Consider the following 20,679-nt stretch of genomic DNA (forward strand, 5'->3'; position numbering starts at 1 on the left):
AATAATCTGCGTACATGATGTGAACATTCTGAGAAACAATAAAACTGGGCTCATTAATGAAAGTAGCAATAAACTGCTGCCTATAATCAATATTCAAAACACTATCAATAAACTAGTTTTATACTGCTATCGTCAAGATAGTACTCACCTCACACGCATGCACACTATCAGCGCCATTTCTAACAGCCATCATAGACAAGAGACCAGTGCCTGTGCCAATGTCCAACACATTGCACGGCCTGCCTTGAGCTCTCATGGACTTTATGGCTGCCTGTAGCCCAGCTTCATATTTTTTATTCTAAAGTTATATAGTACAATATATATCGCCAAAAGTTATCTTTGTATATTTGCAGGTTATTTTCATATCACTAGGGGTTATCCTTAAATCATTAGGAGTTATTCTTATATCACTAGTAGTTATCTTTATATCATTAGGAGTCACCCTTATAGCACAAGTAGTTATCTTTACATCACTAGGAATCACCCTTATATCATTAGGAGTCACCTTTTATCACTAGTAGTTACCCTTATATCACTAGGAGTCACCCTTATATCATTAGGAGTCACCCTTATATCACTAGTAGTTACCCTTATATCACTAGTAGTTACCCTTATATCACTAGGAGTCACCCTTATATCATTAGGAGTTACCCTTATATCACTAGTAGTTATCCTTATATCATTAGGAGTCACCCTTATATCACTAGTAGTTATCCTTACATCACTAGGAGTCACCCTTATATCATTAGGAGTTATCCTTACATCACTAGGAAATATCAATATTCACGCGAGGTCATGTTTATACCATTGCGGGGAGCAGAGAAGGAGATGTGGAGCTGACCGGCTATGTATTTTATAGACCTCCTAAAAGGACAGATAACCTTAGTTTAATCAAGTCAAATTTATAACTGCTTGCCATACTCCTACACATGCAGTAACAGAGGTAAAGGACAAGAGCAAATTACTGTTTTCTGGTTACGTAGCGGATTATCTACTTAGCTAACTAAAACAGCCAAGTGTCGATAGACAACACATTTTAACGACAATGGTCCACTTGTATAGGAATTTGCAAACAAAAATTGTTTAAGATAGCCTACAGCAGAAATCGCTATGGGTGCATTATTATTGAACATTTTTTACTAAATAATTACTCGTAAAATTTTGTTTATCGGACAAGCCAGCCGAATATTCAGTAAAAAGTTGCTAAGGATTGCATTAGATTTGCCTATATAGTGAAGAGTCTCCTAAAGCAAAGCAAAGTTGGTTGATTGAACAAACAACCTTGACAAACCAAATACTCACTAACATTTAAAATTATTGGATAAGCCAAAACTCTGTCTCTTATTGTAAGTACTCAGTTGTGTAATTTGAAGATATGACTAGATATTAAAGAGACTGCAGAAAGTATAACAGAGCATGGCGTAGAGGCACAACCTTTTCAAGATACACACAAAGCCCAATATATAAGATATGGACTCACACGCTCAGTGTCATGCAACATATCATAAGATACACACAAAGCACAATATATAAAATGGACTCACGCTCAGTGTCGTGCAACATGTCATAAGATACACACAAGGCACAATATATAAAATGGACTCACGCTCAGTGTCGTGCAACATGTCATAAGATACACACAAGGCACAATATATAAAATGGACTCACGCTCAGTGTCGTGCAACATGTCATAAAATACACACAAAGCCCAATATATAAGATGGACTCACGCTCAGTGTCGTGCAACATGTCATATGATACACGCAAAGCCCAATATATAAGATATGGACTCACACGCTCAGTGTCGTGCAACATATCATAAGATACACACAAAGCCTAATATATAAGATATGGACTCACACCCTCAGTGTTGTGCAACATGTCATAAGATACACACAAAGCACAATATATAAAATGGACTCACGCTCAGTGTCGTGCAACATGTCATAAGATACACACAAGGCACAATATATAAAATGGACTCACGCTCAGTGTCGTGCAACATGTCATAAAATACACACAAAGCCCAATATATAAGATGGACTCACGCTCAGTGTCGTGCAACATGTCATATGATACACGCAAAGCCCAATATATAAGATATGGACTCACACGCTCAGTGTCGTGCAACATGTCATAAGATAAACACAAGGCACAATATATAAGATGGACTCACACGCTCGGTGTCGTGCAACATGTCATAAGATACACACAAGGCACAATATATAAGATGGACTCACGCTCAGTGTCGTGCAGCATGTCATAAGATACACACAAGGCACAATATATAAGATATAGACTCACACGCTCGGTGTCGTGCAACATGTCATAAGATAAACACAAGGCACAATATATAAGATGGACTCACACGCTCGGTGTCGTGCAACATGTCATAAGATACACACAAGGCACAATATATAAGATATAGACTCACACGCTCGGTGTCGTGCAACATGTCAGCATATGCAGACCTGCAAACAGATAATGAATAATGAAACTGCAGACACGGAATTGATGAGTGATGGTTAGGAAAAATGCAGATATACTCAAGAGCTTACGGCAGCTCAACTTTTATAGTCACATTTGAAGAAACATTTTTGTTCATTCAGTACAACCTAGTGGTTGTACTCAAAATAATAAATGCATGCTACTAAATGCAAAAGACTAAAGACATACACTCAGTTTAAGTATAGCCCTTGTAGACCGTGTGTCCGTCATTGTAACTAAAAAAATACTTCTTTGAACTCGAAAACCACTAAACTCACCGTGCAATTTCTTGATTATAATCATAGCTTTCATCATGCATGACCCACTCAACTTTGCCCGTAGTCGGATTGAATTTGGATGTAAACACACTCTTCATTCGTCGACATGCGCCCAATGTACAACTGTAACGACAGAAAAAGGCTTAGATACCACCATAAATGGGATAGTCAAGATATATTCAAATTATATTAACCTTTTCCAGCCCAATGGAATAACTCTGATGCACAAATTCAGGAACATATTAATCAATAGCCAGTTCACAAGTAACAGACTCAGTGTTACTTAAAGGTTGACTTGCAACCAAATTCACATTACAGTTATTTGGTACCAAAAAGTTCACCATGTCTTACTCTGTTGTGTTGTAGGTGCCAAATATGTGGGAATGTGATTACAAGCTCTAGAAAGCTCAAAAACGAACAGTTAATCACAGCCATCACGAAACCGCCGTAGATCGCAATCAGTTTTTCTCTGATGTAGTTAATCCATTTGGGTATTGTTTTAACACGTGATGTTCTCACGTAAATTGAAAGGCCAATAAAAGGCTCAATATAAAACTTCTCGTAGCACTAGTTTATGACAAACACTTCGGGTTTTACCGCAGAACGCCGTAGATTGTAATCTACGGCGTTTTTATGATTTTCCCGACACCTTTATTTGAATGCTTCCATGGGAGAAAGGTTGAAAAAGAGTGCCACCCTTTAACTGGACGCTACTTCTATTTGACCGATACTATTTGACGTTTTTAATCGTCACCAACTCATAATCACAAGTGATCAATAGAAAAGTGTCCACAAAACCGTACTAATAATGACTCGATTACATCAATAACAATTAATTTATTCATTGTTTCTGTTCGTATCGAAGACCATTTTCCAAGTCTTTAGGTTTCTCATTAGAAACTTTGATTGCAACACCATAGAAATAACTAGTAAATGCATCAGGCTGATAGTAGTTCTTTGTTTAACGCAATCGTGATACTTCGGATGCTTTGGACGACTTAGCTAACCAAGCATCTGGCTAAAAGTTGATCACTATTTTTGCGAAGTTTTCTAGATAGCAACACGTAAAGGTTTTTCTCTGCTAAAAATGTTTAGAAGCTAAAATCAACTAGTTCAAGTCAGCAGACATTTTGGAAGGTATTGAACAGTTAGAAGATGATAAAATGGTTTCATACGAAAGCAACAATCAGAACGCAACTTGCCAAGCAAACAATGCCAATATTTTTGTTTCAAAAATGGTAATTTTTGTTTCTGCATGTACTATAATAATTAGTCCAGTGCCTGTGATGCTGAATTGTAAAATAGCAGAAAATGGCTAGCAGAAGTTTTTTGATTACTTCAAAATGATTAATGTAGCATAAATTAACTAAACTAAAGCTTTTGGAAACTGAAAGCTTGCCATTTCTAGTGAAAATGTTAAAAATACAGTTGTACTATTTCGCAACGCGCAGTCATGATTTCATAATTACTACGCCCTGTTAAACTGTGAGTGATCCGGTTTCTTATTATTAAAGAAAGTAGTGCGTACAGGCCCGTATTTTCTGGGGTGGCTGAGCCGCCTTAACTTTTTAGTAATTTTTAACGGCTAAGTACTAAGAATTGCAGTCGGAGCTCATTCACTTGGAATTTCCAACTACTAATTATGAGCGCTAGTAGCGCTCTAGTGCAACTAGCGATGAGGCTCACTAATCTAGTATTGGTTTTGCCTGCCACTGATGCAGTAAGTGAGAGATCATTTTCTGCATTGAAGCAAATCAAAACAGCGATGAGAAGCACTATCGGGCAAGCTCGTCTAAATAATCTGCTAATATTACACATATATAAAGATGTTGAAATACATGTAGATACAGAATCAGTTGTAAAAGATTTCTGCCATGGACACATTGAGAGAATAAAAGCTATTGCAATAAAGAAGTAATAGCTCTCGTTTTTTCAATGTTTTTTACAGAAATCTGTATTGTCATGAGTTTTATATCATTCGTTGAATAAAGAAAACGTTTTGCCTACCATGAACCATAACCAATATATTTATGTAGATGTCGATGATTACAATTGATTGCATTTATGCATACTTTGAGGGTTGTTGATGCCTAAAAGGTCCAGAGCTTCGAGGTACCGCCCCGTATCCCATTGAAGAGGGGGGCTAACACCGCCCCATAAACCTCCAAGTGTTCATAACTAGTCATCTAACATTTGCAGCCCCAACTTGCAACCAGGGAATACAGGCCTGAGTGCGTAGGCTGCATGCATGCTTGCAAGATGAAATGGAAAAAAGGCTGCTACCTCATATGCTTTTCACTGTCAGAAATCAGGAAATGACAACTGTAACTTGATTGTTTTATCATCAAAGTGGCTCAGCACTGCTGAGGCATATGCTCAGCAGTATATTAACTATTACGAGGGTCAGTCAACAAGTAGTGGGAATTTTCTCATAACTTTTGTTTTATTTTATCTAATAATTTAATATTTTCTAGACTTTTATAAATGGGAGTTGTCATCACTGACTAAAAAATTCATCATATTAGTGATTCAACTTTTGATATTATTTATATTCAAAATGGCCGCCAAGCTGAAAACATGCACACTCATAGAGCAGAGCTGTTATAAGATTTTTGGGAGCTGAAGGTGTGAAAACAAGAGTCATACACAGAAGAATGAAACAACAATATGGGGAAAGCTGTATGGCACAAACAAACAGCTATAATAGGTGGGTCAATGAATTCAAGAATTCAACTCATTACTGATGAGCCAAGAAGTGGTAGACCAGTGGATGTTTCAACTTCAGACACAGAAGCTGAGGTGGAAAAGCTGATTAAATCTGATAAAAGACTCGCTATAGATGATGTTGCCGAGACCATGGACATTTCACATGGAGCTGCACACAATATTGTCCATAAGAAGCTAGCTTTCAACAAAGTCAGCGCATGCTGGGTACCGAAGATGCTGACTGATGATCACAAAGCGCAGCATGTTATGGCTGCCAGACAGTGCATGAGAAGACTCAGACTGGAAGAAGATGGTTTCCTATCTAGGGTTATAACCACAGATGAAACCTGGGTGTATCATTACGAACCGGAATCAAAACGACAATCAATGGAGTGGAAGCATACAACCCCTCCTGTAAGGAAGAAGTTCAAGTCCTAGAGGATGACACGGAAAGTGATACTCACAGTATTCTGGGATAGAAAGGGTCCTATAACTTTGGATTTCAAAAGCCAAGGTAACACTGTTAACTCTGAAAACTACTGTGACCTCCTGGCTGTGGTGAAGCAAAACATAAGGAACAAGAGAAGAGGCCTCCAGAATAGAGATGTGTTCCACCAGGACAATGCCCGCCCACATACTGCTGCCCGTACAATGGCCAAAATTGAAGAACTGGGCTGGCAGATGTTGCTACATCCTCCTTATAGTCCAGAACTAGCACCAAGCGATTTTCATCTTTTTGGTCCATTAAAGAACCACATGAGAGGCAAGCACTTCACTACTGATGCAGCCGTCACGAAAGCTGTGCGCGAATGGTTTAAAACCCAGCGGCCAGAATTTTATTCTGAAGGAATTGAGAAACTTCCAGGAAGGTGGAACAAGTGTATAGAAAAAGAAGGGGGTTATGTTGAAAAGTGAAAAAAAACTAGCTATATCTTATTGTAATAAAATGTTATGACAAAATTCCCACTACTTATTGACTGACCCTCGTATAATGAGCCACAAAGCAGTTTATCCACTCTATTTGCAAAGATCTTCTAAGGGACTGGGAGCATCATCATCTTCTACCACCACCAACACCCCTCAAGATGATATCACTATCAGCTGCCATGAGAAATGCTACAGCCATTTCACTCACAAAAAACATTACAATCAGCTCAAAGGAGAACTGAGGGGAGTTGAGTAATACTATCTCAAACAACAATCTGGCACAGTTTAGTTTTGTTTAGTAAGTTTTGCTACACTAAAAGAGGATCAGATGGTTGTTGTCCTAGTTAAGGCTTATGTATATATGAGATGCAACTGTTTTACGCCAAGTACACAAAAGTCTAGTGTGTAAGTGTAAAATGATTAAATTCTTAAAAATAAATAAAACAACTGTAACTTTCAAACTTCATATCATGAGAGAAAGGTTTTGTGCAGGACAAATAAATTAAAAATAAATGAAACAACTGTAAAGGTTTTCAAACCACTGTAAATTTGAATTTCATAACTTTTAGTGACGTGTAAGGCTGTTTGAAACCCGAAATAGTTTTTCTCATTAAAATAAGATGATCTAAATTTGTTTTTAATTTAATGGTCCTGCACAAAACCTTTTTCTCATGATATGAAGTTTAAAAATGACAGTTGTTTGAAAAAATTTAAAAACTTCCACAATTGTTTTTATTTTCTATCTTAATTTATTTCAATTACACAAAACACTTTTCTCATGATATGTAGTTTGAATGTTAGAGTGGCAAATGTTGTTATATGTTAAATAAAAATAAATTTTCTGTCCAAAGACTTTTTTATTGAACCATTTAATTATTTTAATTTTTCATTGTAATCATAGGTAAACAGATTATACTTAGCCATTATTTGCTAATGATTTCACATTTACATTTAAACACATTTACAGTTTTACTTTTCTTCCTAATTTATTTCAACAAACACTTCTTTCATAATATGAAATTTAAAAACTGTAGTTCTTTGAAAAATCTTGAAAACTTAAACAGTTGTTTTCTTTTTCCTCTTTATTTATTTGGACTGCTTAAAAATGTTTTCTCATGATATGAAGTTTAAAAGTTAGAATGGTAAATGTTGTATACGGTATGTTAAATAAAAATAAATTTTCTGTCCAAAGACTTTTTTATTACCCAGGCAACGCCGGGTAGTACAGCTTGATAACTAAATCCTATAATCAAGTTATCAATACGTATGTATTGTTATTTATCAAATCTCAATGAAAACCACCATTATTTGTTGAAGTTGTCTCCCTTGTGTCTGTAGAAAATACATTTAATAGCATGCATAATAAATGCATCTATTCACTTGTAATAGTTCAGTGACTAGGTATGAAATACATTGATATAATCAACTTGTATATAAAACAAAGTTAAATAGTTGTTTAAAAGCTTTTAGGTCACCTTAGACTGTCACGCACACAATACAGGGGTAAATGGCAAATGTCGCCGCAAATAAATTTAACGCTGATCGAATATTGGCAAGGTTCGCCGTTCCGACAAAATGAATTTCTAAAGACATACATTACAGCTATCTTTTGGAACAGTCAAACCCTGTTCTGCTTTTGGGTTTCTAAACGAAAAAAATTCAACAATTCAGCATCACAGGCACTGGACTAAATGGTTTGTTTGTCACTTGTTCTTGAATATATATTCGTAGCAATTGATAGATAATTATTAGAAAACTTATAAATTGCAGAATTATAGCGTATTACTTGATAGCATAATTTCGGTTATCTGAACTCAACTTACAATGGATCGGCACACGTAATTCCTGTTCTAATGTACATAAAAAGCCAGTTCTGGCTCGTACTGCAGCAAACATATCGAGGAGTGCAATGAGATTTTATGAAACCTTGCTAAATATAGTTATGTTTTAAAATATGTCTTCAAATTTAAAATGAAAAAAAAACTTCAAAGCTCCAACAAATTGCATCGCAGGGTATAAGATCATCGTAGGTTAATTGCAAATAATAAATATCAGCTTCCTCGTGCATATTTATTTGGATATCTAAGACAAGTTGGAAGTAAGTTGGCAAAGGGTAGATGTGGCACTGCCCGAAGGAGAGTACAAATTATAGGTGACATTCGATTCGCCCATAGATGGGTTAAATTTATTTTATCAACATTCTGCCGAGGCGTTTGAAAATTACATTACATTAAATGTGAACGTCACCTTTTCAACTCTAAAGGGTTGAAAAATAGAGCGCCATGGCTTTCAAATAAAGGTTTTATGGTATGTTAAAACATTAGAGTCAATAACGCTCAAAGTTTAAAAAAAAAATTAATAGTCAGACCATTACTTATGGTCACCTTAACATACATGTACAATTTTGCAACCCAATGTAACAGCATCGCAAGCAAAAGTAGAACCTAAACTAGTACAGTAAGTTCACGACCTCTGTCCACAATCACCAAGGCTACACTGCTGTCCGCCTGTCTCTAAAGTAATCATAAAATCCTTTGTATTTATTACGCCCATACCAATTTATGTTGTTTATATTTTTTTGCATCTCTCTATGATGCTCTGTATTATTACAATGCGTAATTATACGCAGTAGTTAAAAAAGTGTCCTCACAATTCTGAGGTATGTAATCAATTACTTTTATAAGAACATTTGATCCGGCATACTAGTTTTAACATTTGACGCTTTCGAAAAAAATTAATTAGTATGTGAAGGTTTGACTGCCCTTATAAATGATAGAGCCAACATAACTGAACTAAGCCTTTTCTGAGAGAGTAAAACTCCAGAAGCTTGAATTTGAGTGAGTACACTATCAACTTGAAGCAAATAAATATACCTATGATGGATACATGCTGCAAAACCCTACATATATCCAGAATTGAGGTATCGCATAAGATAGTCAAAAAGTTATTTTACTGAATGTCAAGTTGGGTAGAAATTTTGTGAAACTATTTGCTTGGAAGTCGAGGAAATTTCAACGTCTCCATGAAAGCAACAGAAAAAAAAACTTCGGTATTTTGAATTAACATTATAATGCAATTCAATGATCCTAAAAACTCCAATTGCGTTTTGGTCAGGCCTCTATGTCAAGCCAATGTCTTGGCAAAAAGCTTCACAAAAATAGATAATTTTACATTGTAAGGGATTTTAAAAGGTACGTTTTCTGCTTACGCTTGTACAGTAGGTGCTCCTACAACATAAATAATTCGTTCCATGAATGTTTAGGTTATAGAAATTTTAAATTATACGAGCTGCAAAATATATGAAAATTGCCTAATCCATTCCAAGATCTTTCCAAAAGCACCAATTTGGCAATAGAATACAAAAAGGATAAATTAGACTTTACTTTTTAATTTGCGAGCTGTACTGTAACTGCAGTATTATTGGTTTGCATTGACGAATTTTCTGGTTTTATAGACCATGATTGCAATTATTTTACATAAAGTTGACGCAGAGTGCACATATTCGATGTTCATTTACAACGATTTGCTTATTTTTTCTAAACAGCAAAGTCTATTCTGCAAAGTAAAACTAATAAAAAATATTTTATACGTCTACAATAAAGCAAAACTAGAAAATATTTTACTACGAAAAGAGCTGTGGGCCTACTACCTGTTCATCATCTATCTGTATTCAGGGGTAAAGGTTGTGATAAAGGATAACTTTCGACGAGACTCCGACTTGTGACATTCAGATTGATAGACCGACGCCATAACACCTACATCGATGGATCGCCTTCAAGTATTTATGAACAATTGCACAGCTATCTATTTTCTGTTTTGTCTACACATCTGACAATCTGTAACAGCAAACTGGACTGTCATGAAAATTGTATATATAATTGATAGAACGCTATACACATGTCGTTTTTATTCTCTCAATTGCAGCGAGATATGTTACTATTCAAATCGAATTTGAGAACTCGTCTAACTTGACACTTTGTGGTATAAATTTTTTTTACAACTACGAAGCAAAAAATTTACATAAATTAGTTGCGTCATCTGGAATTGACATTATAGGAGGTATACATTACATGGGGCAACTACTGTATTTACAAACAGAGTGATTTTATTTTGATAAGTAAACTTGACTAATAATTTTATAATGCACAATGCCAGTTGTCTAATGAGTATTGGATTTCCCTAAGAGTAATGCTGATGCTTGTTCAACATGAAAAAAGACTAATGACACAGCTATAAAGTCAAACAGATTATCATATTTATTACATTATATAAAAACTGATTAGTAAAATGGATTAAGATAGGATTGCCCAATTGCATATAAAACTGCCACACTGCAATGTCAAGGCATTTTTCTATATAATTGTGCTGCTTCTCAACTACAAGACGTGTTTTCAGTTGCTAGTTGTTGCTATGTATTTTCATGTGGATATCAATGACAAAATCTAGGTTGGTTCGTTACATATCTGCGTTCATACTCCTTGTTTATTTCGTATGAAAACTGATTAGTATAAAAGTATCCATATAGCAAAAGCACGAGTACAGGGTAATAGTAACACTATAAAGTAAACTTTTTGTCAATCAACTTTATTCAACTTAATCGACACAAATACATACCCGTTTGTTAGCTTTGGGAATAACTACCATCGTGGAACACGAATTGATAGGAACACTAACAAGTGACACAACACTTTTAAAAACCATAGCAACCAACTCACTTTTAACACTAGATAACGGGTGTAGGGCAAGAACCTAGGGGCATTGATGGCAAACAGTTTGCAGTCAGTGCACAATTCTATGCCTGAACCAGCATTTCAAGCTTGTCAATAGATGTCATTTTTGTCCATACCCCCAAACTGTGTTCAGTTAACTCTACAAGAAGTAATTCAGTTTCTTCCACTTGACTAGCACTAGACTCAGGCTTCGACCTACCATCTTTGCAAAATGACTAACTTTTCTACAGGACTTACACATGGAATTTCTAGGCAAAGCATGTTCTTCTTGTATGCGCCAAATAGCCACATATGCTGCACAAACCATTACTTTGTTTAAAAGTGTTACCATTTGTCATGATATTGCTCCTATGCTTGGGCCTGCTGGCACTTCAGAGTTCTAGAGATGGCATCAACAGCATCAGCTAATTCTTTGATATGCTAATCCACTTCCTCGAATTGCATAGCCATTTTGATGACAATCCCTTCAGCCAACTGATCTACATTTATCTCTTGCATTCAAGTTAGTTTGTATTAGTGTTGAAAATGCCAACTACTATTCGGTCTATCATCTGCTGTTCTATTGAAAAACTGTCTATCAGCAAGGTCATTGAGCACTTGAAAATATTGTGCAATCATCTTTTTTGGTTGCTGACAGAACCTGACCAACCTAGCCCTTTCAGAGCTAATGTACTCAAAGAAGGCAAAATTTGTCTGAAAGGAGCAACTAATCTTTTGGAGTTTTCTTCAAACATATTTAGTCCATTGAATATGCTCTCACTCCCGCTTCCCATGCAATAGTGAAGCCTGTCAATGTGTAACTAATCATTTTCTTCGTTGAGCTTTTATACTGCTCGATATCAGTTCAAACAGGAAAACCGTTTGGTCCAGGTTGCTGGATCAAAATCGGATCCCTTTGGAGGAACAGATTTTGCCATGCTGTGTCAATGAAAACATCCGAATATGTAGAACTTCGCACTATTCTGGGAACCATGTTATATATTTGCATGAGAATCCCAACGATGAAAGCAAAGTGGTTCATTAGATGCGTTCGTGCTTCTGTCTATTTCAAAATAGAAACTGACTTCAATGAGAACATAATTCAACATATCTTTACAGAAATAGCGTGAGTACAGAGAAACAGTATCACACGTATCAGCCGATAAAAGCGTATTATGGTAATATACAACATTTGTGTATCATCTGCTTGCTAGATGCTTGTATCGCATGCGTATCAGCTTGATGCAACAAGTTAGCAATACTTTTGAAAAACAGTTTCAACATTATAATGATTAACTCAAGGATTTAAAAGAATTAGCTTCAACACCTCAGTAACTATCGGGGAAAAGTTTGGGAGCACTCAGCGATACCCCGCTAGCTACTGAGGTATTGAAGCAGGACGCTAAGCTAGCAGCAACCACTTCGAAAACAGCAATCGGACAGTCTCAAATGAATAGGGACTTAAAGACAAGTTTTGAGAAACCATAAGGTGAGTTGTACAAGACATGATTTCAAACTTGGAATATTTTGACACGATGGGTGGTCCTGTCAATTGGTTTAGTTTTTGTGTGTGCTGCTCATCGATTTGGTGAGATATTTAGATGCATACTTTTGTTTTTGATTATAACTACGTTGACCTTTGTTGTTTTGTGTGTGTGTGTTCTGTGTGTGTAGCCTACGACTCGGCTTCGGCAATATCCCACTAAAAGATACCTGTGTTCTGCTCAGAGGTGTCCTTTAGCGGGATATTGCCGAAGCCGGGCCGTAGTCTACATACACAAAAAAAACAAAGGTCCACGTAGTTATGAGCAAAAACAAATGTATCCACCCAAATATCGCACCAATCCGATAAGCAGCACACACAAAAACTAAACCAATCGACAGAGCCACCCATCATGTCAAAATATTACAAGTTTCAAGTCATGTCTTGTACAACTCACCTTATGGTTTCTCAAAACTTGTCCAAGTCCCTATTAATTTGAGACTGTCCGATTGCTGTTTTAGAAATGGTCGCCGCTAGCATAACCTAACGTCCTGATTCAACATCTCACTTAACTATCGGGGCATTGCTAAAAGAGGGAAGCAAAAAGTTCGGGAGCACTCAGCAATGCCCCGATAGTTACTGAGATGTTGAATTAGGACGCTAGGCTAAGCCAGCGGCGACCATTTATAAAACAGCAATTGGACAGTCTCAAATTAATAGGGACTTTGGGACAAGTTTTGATAAACCATAAGGTGAGTTGTGCAAGACATGACTTGAAACTTGGAATATTTTGACATAATGGGTGGCTCTGTCGATTGGTTTAGTTTTTGTGTGTGCTGCTTATCGGATTGGTGAGATATTTGGGTGGATACTTTTGTTTTTGCTCATAACTACGTGGACCTTTGTTGTTTTTTTTTGTGTGTGTAGAGAGGCCTGCCAACCCAAGAGTGGGGCAATGCGTGAGATTTGGTTTTGGGGCAATTGATGTATCAATGATAGTATATATAAAATTGTGGAAATTGGGGCAAAAATCTCACGCATTTTCATTTTTTCTTTGAGGTGATTGCGTGAGTCTCACGCCCAATGCGTGAGAGTTGGCAGATATGTGTGTAGACTACGGCCCGGCCTCGGCAATATCCCGCTAAAGGACACCTGTGGTTCTGCAGGTCATTGTTGTACTAGTCATGTGATAACACAAACTTACTTTTTTAATAATGAACAGATTTATGTAGTTTCATAACACATTTGGCTAAATATTTTGCTATTATACAATACTCCTTGTTAGTACAATAGGGTTACATAGTAGAACAACGCACGATTGCGCACAGACCTGCCAACCCAAGCGTGGGGCAATGCGTGCGATTTAATTTTGGGGCAATTGGCGTATCAATGATAGCATATATGAAATTTTGGAAATTGGGGCAAAAATCTCACGCAATTCTCACGCATTTTCATTTTTTCTTTGGGGTGATTGCGTGAGTCTCACGCCCAATGCGTGAGAGTTGGCAGGTATGATTGCGCAGATGATAGGTCGAAAAATCAACAGCATATAACCAATATCGACCTTGCGTTGGATGAAAGTAGTATGAAATCACCTGCACCACTGCTTTTTCTGGTTTATAGATCCACTCATATGCAACATATCAATTAGAGAACTTTGCAGCTATGTCTGAGTAGAGCCAAATCAAGGAGGCTAGACTGAACTAGGGGGACTAGTAAAGAAACACCATCGTGAATCACACTTAAAACGTTCTACTTCAGAAGACCTACGAAATATCGGTCATAAAATTTATAATACAAGTATTTTGAATAGAATATACACGAGAAGATGTAGATTAATTTTTTCACCTTTTCTGTGTCGCGTAGTTATAATGAGATATAGCAGCGATAGGACGCCTCATGGGTTTTGCACGTGGTCACTCTATCAGTGCCGTAACTAGGTAAGCGGTATTGCTGTGACAGACCGCTGATTGGATTGACAGTGGTAGACTATGCTTAAATGATTTTCGTCATTAATAATTTTTATAAGGCAACTGCGATAAAAAAAAAGGATTACAGAGTATCGGTCTAAAGAATTTATGTTTATGGCTCGTCATTTCCGGTTGGGAATTTTAGATTGCATGTTGTTATGCCAGCACTTGTACGCCACACTTACACGTTGCAGGACATATTAGGGACTTGTTCGGTCCATAATGCTGCGCATAGTGATTGAATATTTGATTTTTTCATTGCACCTATTCGCACCAATTTCTTTTATTGCTTGCAAACAACAATCGTTCGCAGACTCTTTAAGAGATATTAGTGATGTAGTCGACAAGGTAGCGTCTATCGCAAACAACTTGGATTTCTCTGGAAACAATAATTGCAAATATACGTGCTTATACGGTAAGCAGTGTTTAAAGTTTGGTTGGTTTTGTGTTTTAATTATTGTAATCACAAATTGCCCTCTGCTTAATGAGTCCTCTGCTCAGGAGTAAAACAATAGAAATTAAAGGCAACGTGTAGTACCTGAATAATGGGCATGTTTAACTAGAATCTTGGTGTTGTGTTTTTGTAGGAGACGCAAACCGGTTAGTAACTATGAGAGAGAAATGTTTAGATATGAACAACTCGTACAAATAAATTTCGAACGTTCAATCAGTTGTTTGTCATTATGTGTCCCAGAAATACTAATTCGATATTCTTACACAAACAGGAAAACACAACTTTGCCTCAAACCTATAACACAAATTACAAACAGCATCTAAACATCAGGGGGATAAATCCAAGTAAGGATACACTCAGATTACTCCATAATTGGTTTTTGTGGTCCAGTGCTCGCATTAAATTGAAGCACAGGAAGAACAACTCCAGTATTGCTTGAGATGTTTTGCTGTAGAAGTGATAGTATAACGGTTTTACAGATAAGAGCGATCCTAACACTACTAACTAGAAAGTTTAGGTTTTAACTTTTTATATAAATGCTCCACAACAAAATCTTCAAGTTTAATAGTTCAAGTAAATGCTAATAGACTTAAGAGTAATATTTGTGTAATTTGACTGAAGAAACGTAAATTAGAAAATGTAAATGTTGGAAGTGATACAACATCTGATCTGAATTACCAAAATGTTCTATATCAATCTACATATTGTGCTCCGTAGTTTGTGTTCGTGTTGCTAAGCGTTTAACTGATGTAGAAGTCAATACCGCTTTACGAATGTAAACTTAACTCTACATTATCTGGTTGCTATCGCGTAATTTGTGATCAAACACTTGTCCTGTCTAGAACTAGATCATATAAATAACAATTTAACATTTTTTTATTGAACGATTTATAAGATCTGCATTGCAGAAGAACGCATGTTGCAGAACCAAATAAGTTTTACCCGAGAAAATAATAAGATAGAAGTTAGTTAGATCAGTGGAGCAAGAACTATGGTTGAGTCAAGGTTGCACCGGTGAACATCATTTTACTCGTTTGTAAAAATGCTCGGAAGGACCTAGTTTCAGAATTAGCATGTCTATCTTTTTATTGTGTCTTCTGTCAGGCAATATGTGCTGCGAACACATTGCATCTACACTAACAATTCTTGTATTTAGTTGACTTTAGCTATGCGACCTTCTTCAGTTTCGTATATGGTCTTGTATGACATCTTTTATTAAACGAACTTGGTTATCTTGTAGGCCAAGTTGCAGTGCCAAACAAAGCTTATGCACCCGAGGTCAATGGCTGTGGCACATTTGGCATCGAGGTAACCTTATTTTTTTTAGTGTAAACTAATTATTCCTGAGATATTTTACTCTGCAGCACAAGGATGATATCATATTTTACTCATATTTTCATGTGGTTACTGTTTATTTGGTATTCATTTTACACTATTAGTATTCTTACTCGGCGACAGAAATATTTTTAGCTTTATGACATTAAATTTACACAAAATCAAGCGACTCATCAGTATTAGCATGACTGTAGTTGGCTACCAATTATTTTACATCCATAACTAAGCTATCTGTGGTATATAGGTCCGCCTCACTGAATATCCTGGTATAACACAGTGTTGTAATGACCATGATGTGTGCTATGCCATTTGTGGAAAGGACAAAGCTCAATGTGATGTTGAGTTGCAACGTTGCGCTCAAAGGGTCTGCTTACAGGCAACCGAAGGTGGAATTGTTGCTAATCAAGGTAACTTGTGCCAGCTTCACTGAGTTGTGACAAATGTGTTTGTAGATATAACACCCCATGCAAGTTCATAAGCTGAATGTTTGATTACTTGTATTTGTATCAAGTATCAGTGATTAGAATTCATAATAAGATGAAGTTATTTTGCTGATGTGTGTTACAGAAGACAAATAACTAGAATTGGTTTAGATTTACGAATACTTGAAAAATAAGTGTCTTATTGGTAACTGTTTGGTGCTCACCAGAAGCTCACTTACAAGTCGTGACCATAAGTATGTATAAACAGCCCTCATTTTGTGACATCAATTAGGTTTTTGTTATTTTGCCACCACTCTGTGCCATCCAGACCAGTCAATATAAATATCAAATGATTCCTCAGAAGATTTTCTATCCTTTAAAACATTCATCTAAAACAAAAACTATATCAGCAGTCTCTAGTAAAACTAGAGTTTTTAGAGCAAAATTTGGAGTCAATCTCTGAGACTAATTCCTCAGTAAATATTGTTTTATTGTTAAAAGTTTAAATCTCATTGGAAAGATTTGATTCTCAGTTATATAATGATGTGCAATATGCATGGCTTCAATAGATTAGTTCAAACTTTTGCTAAATGGACTAACTAAGGCAGGGATGTTAATACTTTTGGCCACGACTGTATATCTGTTCCTATTAGACGTTCCCGACAACGAAGGTGACTACTGTTTTAAACAAGAAACATATTTGTAAACTTTAAAATGCTACCAATTTCTCTAAGTATTTCGCTATATGATAAAACTAGAGGACTTATCGTGTAATGTAACAGTGAGCACCTTTCTATGCAATATAGATACTACATTGCCCGTTAAAAATGACATTACAAATGACCTCTGAAGTTGTTCGGAGGTCATTTATCTCTAAGTGACTTTTTATCGTAAGTTCACAAACTCATCATAAGAACCTTTTTTGAAAATGGAAGGGGTCAAAAAAAGTTTCAATTTCAATCTGCTTGAACAGTAATGATTTTGGCTGACTTCTGAAATATTATAGTCATAACCAATCCGCTCAACATAGGTGATCTCTGAGAGTGGCAATAACTAGTGGGTCTACACTCTGTAGCAAATGTTGTAAATTTATGCCATGCTGTTTTCTGATGCATGATTACAAGCAGTAGGTTTTTAGCTAATAGCTCCTTGATTCATCATTATTTGTAGGAATTAGAATTTTTAATGTTTTCGAAATGTAAATTTTGAGAAAACTTACAAATGTATGTACATACCACTCTAGCAAAAGCTTTTAACAGTCTGTAGTGAATGACAAAGCCACACCCCTTTAGCTATTGTTCATCACATTTTGTCTTTCATTATATGATTTTTAGATGCGTTTTAACTAAATGTCATTGGAAATTGACATTGTTGACCAACATCCACTATTGAGCCCGCTACTTTTCAGTATCCATAACATAGTATTGATATCTATCAAGCAGTCAATTATTAAATCATTTATAATTTTTCATCGAAAAAATGGAACATTGAACCAGCGCTATTGAACAATCATTGCCAGAGCAAGAAAGTCAAAAACCTGTCCACCAAGAAAGAATGTCAATGTAGTTACGCAATTATGTTTAGGCTGCGAAGCCTTATATACAGTTTCCTTTCACAGCATGCAAAACCCTGAGTGAGATGCTATATGAAGCAACATCTATGCTGGGCTGCCAGCCATATAAAAGTGCGCAAGAAAAAGCATGTATCTGTGTCAGCACAGATTACAGAAGCGAGCTTTAGCTGGCTCTTGCAGCTTTTGTGTCTTTCAAGAACTCAATTTCATCTATTGTGATATTCTGCTTATCATGACAATCTTGTTATCTTCTTCATTCTTAACTGAGCACCTTAGAGCACTTGCTACTTGCTACTGGCAAGATGATACATTTTTAAAAGATAATTTATAAATTTCTCTTCTATACTCCAAGCATACACTGCTGGTTTTTGATTGTCTGTATTTCAACCTTTCTCTAACAGATCTGAAGTTTGTTTATTTTAAGCAATGTTTTAGAAAGTGAGACTTAATTGTTTTTACTATAGCAATCAGAGGTGATTTTATAAGATTACTATTTTCATGCAGGGCTCATATTTAATTGTAGCATACAATCATTAAAATTTCAGTACACTAATTTTGTTGCAATGTTTTATTTAATGTACAGTGTGATCATGGATTAATCTATTTTTCTAGTTTTTGGTTTATATCTTAATCAATTTTTACCTGACCAATAAAATTCGAAGTGTACAAAAAATTTTTTTGTAATCCTAGCAGTATTTTAAGATTATTTTTATGGAATGTTGACATAATATTATTTATACTGGAATGTGCAATAAAAACCAAGGATATAACCATGTCATGCATCATTATAGCTCATCCCTAGTTAAATCAAGACTTAGTCGTTTTCCTTTTTGGTCCCAGAGCTGAATGGCCTCGTCCATTACGTCTTTGTGCCATCTACCATTGGAAATAATGCCAGGAGACATTGTCCAATCCCAGGTTTTGAGCGGAACAAGCAAATTGTCACCAAGTAAACTGCGCAAATAGTTATTTGTGTCACAGGGTATGCGTACTTTAACACCTTCCAGCGAACTCCAACATAGCTTAAATTTGTCAAATGTGTACTTGTACTTGTTGCCTGTTTTAGGATCTGTGCCTCCATACCACATTTTTCCAGAACTTGTATCCTCATAAAAAAAAGATATGACAAGCTTGAAATCTCCCATGTTGAATGCAAACTGCAAGCTGTCTTCAGGAAAACCAAACTTTTCCTGCACAAAAAAAAGTGAGGCTCGAAGGTTAGCTAGTAGATCATCAGCGTAGTTAGTTATATAGACTCCAATATCTATATTAATACCAAACGGAATGGTGCTACACTGCTGATACCAACCAAGTAAGGTAGCATTATTTATCCAGAAGGGTATGCCATATCCGTCTAATCGAGATCGAATCAAGGCTAAAGTCTTTGTTGACCTTTCTCTGTAGGTTGTAGCATTGAGGCCTAATAACTTAGGGTATTTTTGTAAAAAGGTCTCCGATCTTGATTTGTTGCAAGGTATAAAGAAAGACTGTTCATACATGGCTAGAAACCGACTAGGATAATGAGGCATATACATCTCAATTCCATCAAGAGTCACCTTGAAGTCGTAATCAAATTCGTCCAGTGCACCCTCCGTTTTTGTAAACTCCATTCCAAATTCATCTTCTTCATCAGGACCATACCACCACCAATTATTTTTATGATGTAGAATCACAATATGTATAGCATGATTTTCGTGGTAACGTAAGTTAATGTGAGTCGGTATATCAAGGAAACGTTGCATGGTCACTCGTATTGCATATCCAGATGATTTTAGTTTTGGAAGAACTCCAGACTTGAGCGACTGGAAATCGCTTTCACGCACTGCAAATGTGTAAATATGATTTCTACAAAGATGTTTACATGGGCTGTAGTTGTTGCGTGCTTCTTCCAATGTTTCCTCAACCAAGGCCTTCAAGACCCATGAATCGACCATAATACAATGAACAGATTCTGCATCACAGTGACCTAAGAAATCCTTTATCATTATGTAAGCACTAGACTGCTCCCTCGCTATTTGAATCGGATGCAAACGCGGTGCTTTGTACATCAGGAAGCACTGGATAATAATGAATCCTCCAATAGCAGCCAAGAATAGGCGAGGCTTCGTGATACTATTGCAAGTCATGCTGTAGGGTCAGTTTACTGGTCAATCAGTGGGACAAGTTTCAGATCTGCAAATCAAAAGGGTAATATGTTAAAATAACTACAAAAAATATTTGATTCAATAATGACAGTCTATGATACTGTTCCGTAGATCTTTTCTGATGTCAACAAAATGTTCAACATAGAATAAGGCCTTGTGCATAAATAAATGGCCTTTAATAGCCATAGAGC

At 36.2% G+C, this 20,679-nt stretch overlaps 4 protein-coding genes across 6 annotated transcripts in view; 2 read left to right on the forward strand and 2 right to left on the reverse strand.

The window, feature by feature from the left end:
- Positions 1-14,522, reverse strand: part of LOC137387193 (protein arginine N-methyltransferase 7-like) — a 55,583-nt gene extending 41,061 nt beyond the window's left edge. Inside the window, exons 1-5 of one of the 3 annotated variants that reach the window (XM_068073521.1) lie at positions 14,439-14,510; positions 10,048-10,170; positions 2,766-2,888; positions 2,435-2,471; positions 149-298 (exon numbers count right to left, since the gene is read on the reverse strand). In XM_068073521.1, coding sequence (XP_067929622.1) covers positions 149-298; positions 2,435-2,471; positions 2,766-2,888; positions 10,048-10,058 — 321 coding nt within the window. In that variant the 5' untranslated portion in view covers positions 10,059-10,170; positions 14,439-14,510. Of the gene's footprint in view, positions 1-148; positions 299-2,434; positions 2,472-2,765; positions 2,889-10,047; positions 10,171-14,438 lie in introns of all 3 variants that reach the window. The other 2 variants (XM_068073520.1, XM_068073519.1) reach the window with 2 other exon arrangements.
- On the forward strand, positions 5,433-6,386 carry LOC137387002 (uncharacterized). Its single transcript, XM_068073278.1, has 2 exons — positions 5,433-5,771; positions 6,129-6,386. Exons 1-2 carry the CDS (start codon positions 5,433-5,435, stop codon positions 6,384-6,386), a joined length of 597 nt encoding a protein of 198 aa, XP_067929379.1.
- A 160-nt stretch (positions 14,523-14,682) lies between the features above and the next one.
- Positions 14,683-20,513, forward strand: LOC137387107 (group XIIA secretory phospholipase A2-like). Its single transcript, XM_068073407.1, has 4 exons — positions 14,683-14,975; positions 16,255-16,322; positions 16,594-16,756; positions 18,390-20,513. The coding sequence occupies exons 1-4, from the start codon at positions 14,783-14,785 to the stop codon at positions 18,509-18,511; spliced, it is 546 nt and encodes a 181-aa protein (XP_067929508.1). The 5' UTR covers positions 14,683-14,782; the 3' UTR covers positions 18,512-20,513.
- Positions 19,130-20,329, reverse strand: LOC137387885 (ribitol-5-phosphate transferase FKTN-like). The gene has a single exon (XM_068074398.1). The coding sequence runs from the start codon at positions 20,327-20,329 to the stop codon at positions 19,130-19,132; it is 1,200 nt and encodes a 399-aa protein (XP_067930499.1).
- Positions 20,514-20,679: the final 166 nt, after the last annotated feature.

This window comes from Watersipora subatra, chromosome 2 (assembly GCF_963576615.1).
Source record: "Watersipora subatra chromosome 2, tzWatSuba1.1, whole genome shotgun sequence".
NCBI lineage: Eukaryota > Metazoa > Bryozoa > Gymnolaemata > Cheilostomatida > Watersiporidae > Watersipora > Watersipora subatra.

Bases quoted from the DNA above. Each gene is read 5' to 3' on its own strand.
- LOC137387002 (XM_068073278.1), top strand. From the start codon at position 5,433: ATGGGGAAAGCTGTATGGCACAAACAAACAGCTATAATAGGTGGGTCA. The intron at 5,772-6,128 runs CTGGAAGAAGAT...CGTACAATGGCC, and splicing joins AGTGCATGAGAAGACTCAGA to AAAATTGAAGAACTGGGCTG.
- LOC137387107 (XM_068073407.1), top strand. From the start codon at position 14,783: ATGCTGCGCATAGTGATTGAATATTTGATTTTTTCATTGCACCTATTC. The intron at 14,976-16,254 runs GTAAGCAGTGTT...GTTATCTTGTAG, and splicing joins CAAATATACGTGCTTATACG to GCCAAGTTGCAGTGCCAAAC. The intron at 16,757-18,389 runs GTAACTTGTGCC...TTCCTTTCACAG, and splicing joins TGGAATTGTTGCTAATCAAG to CATGCAAAACCCTGAGTGAG.
- LOC137387885 (XM_068074398.1), bottom strand. From the start codon at position 20,329: ATGATAAAGGATTTCTTAGGTCACTGTGATGCAGAATCTGTTCATTGT.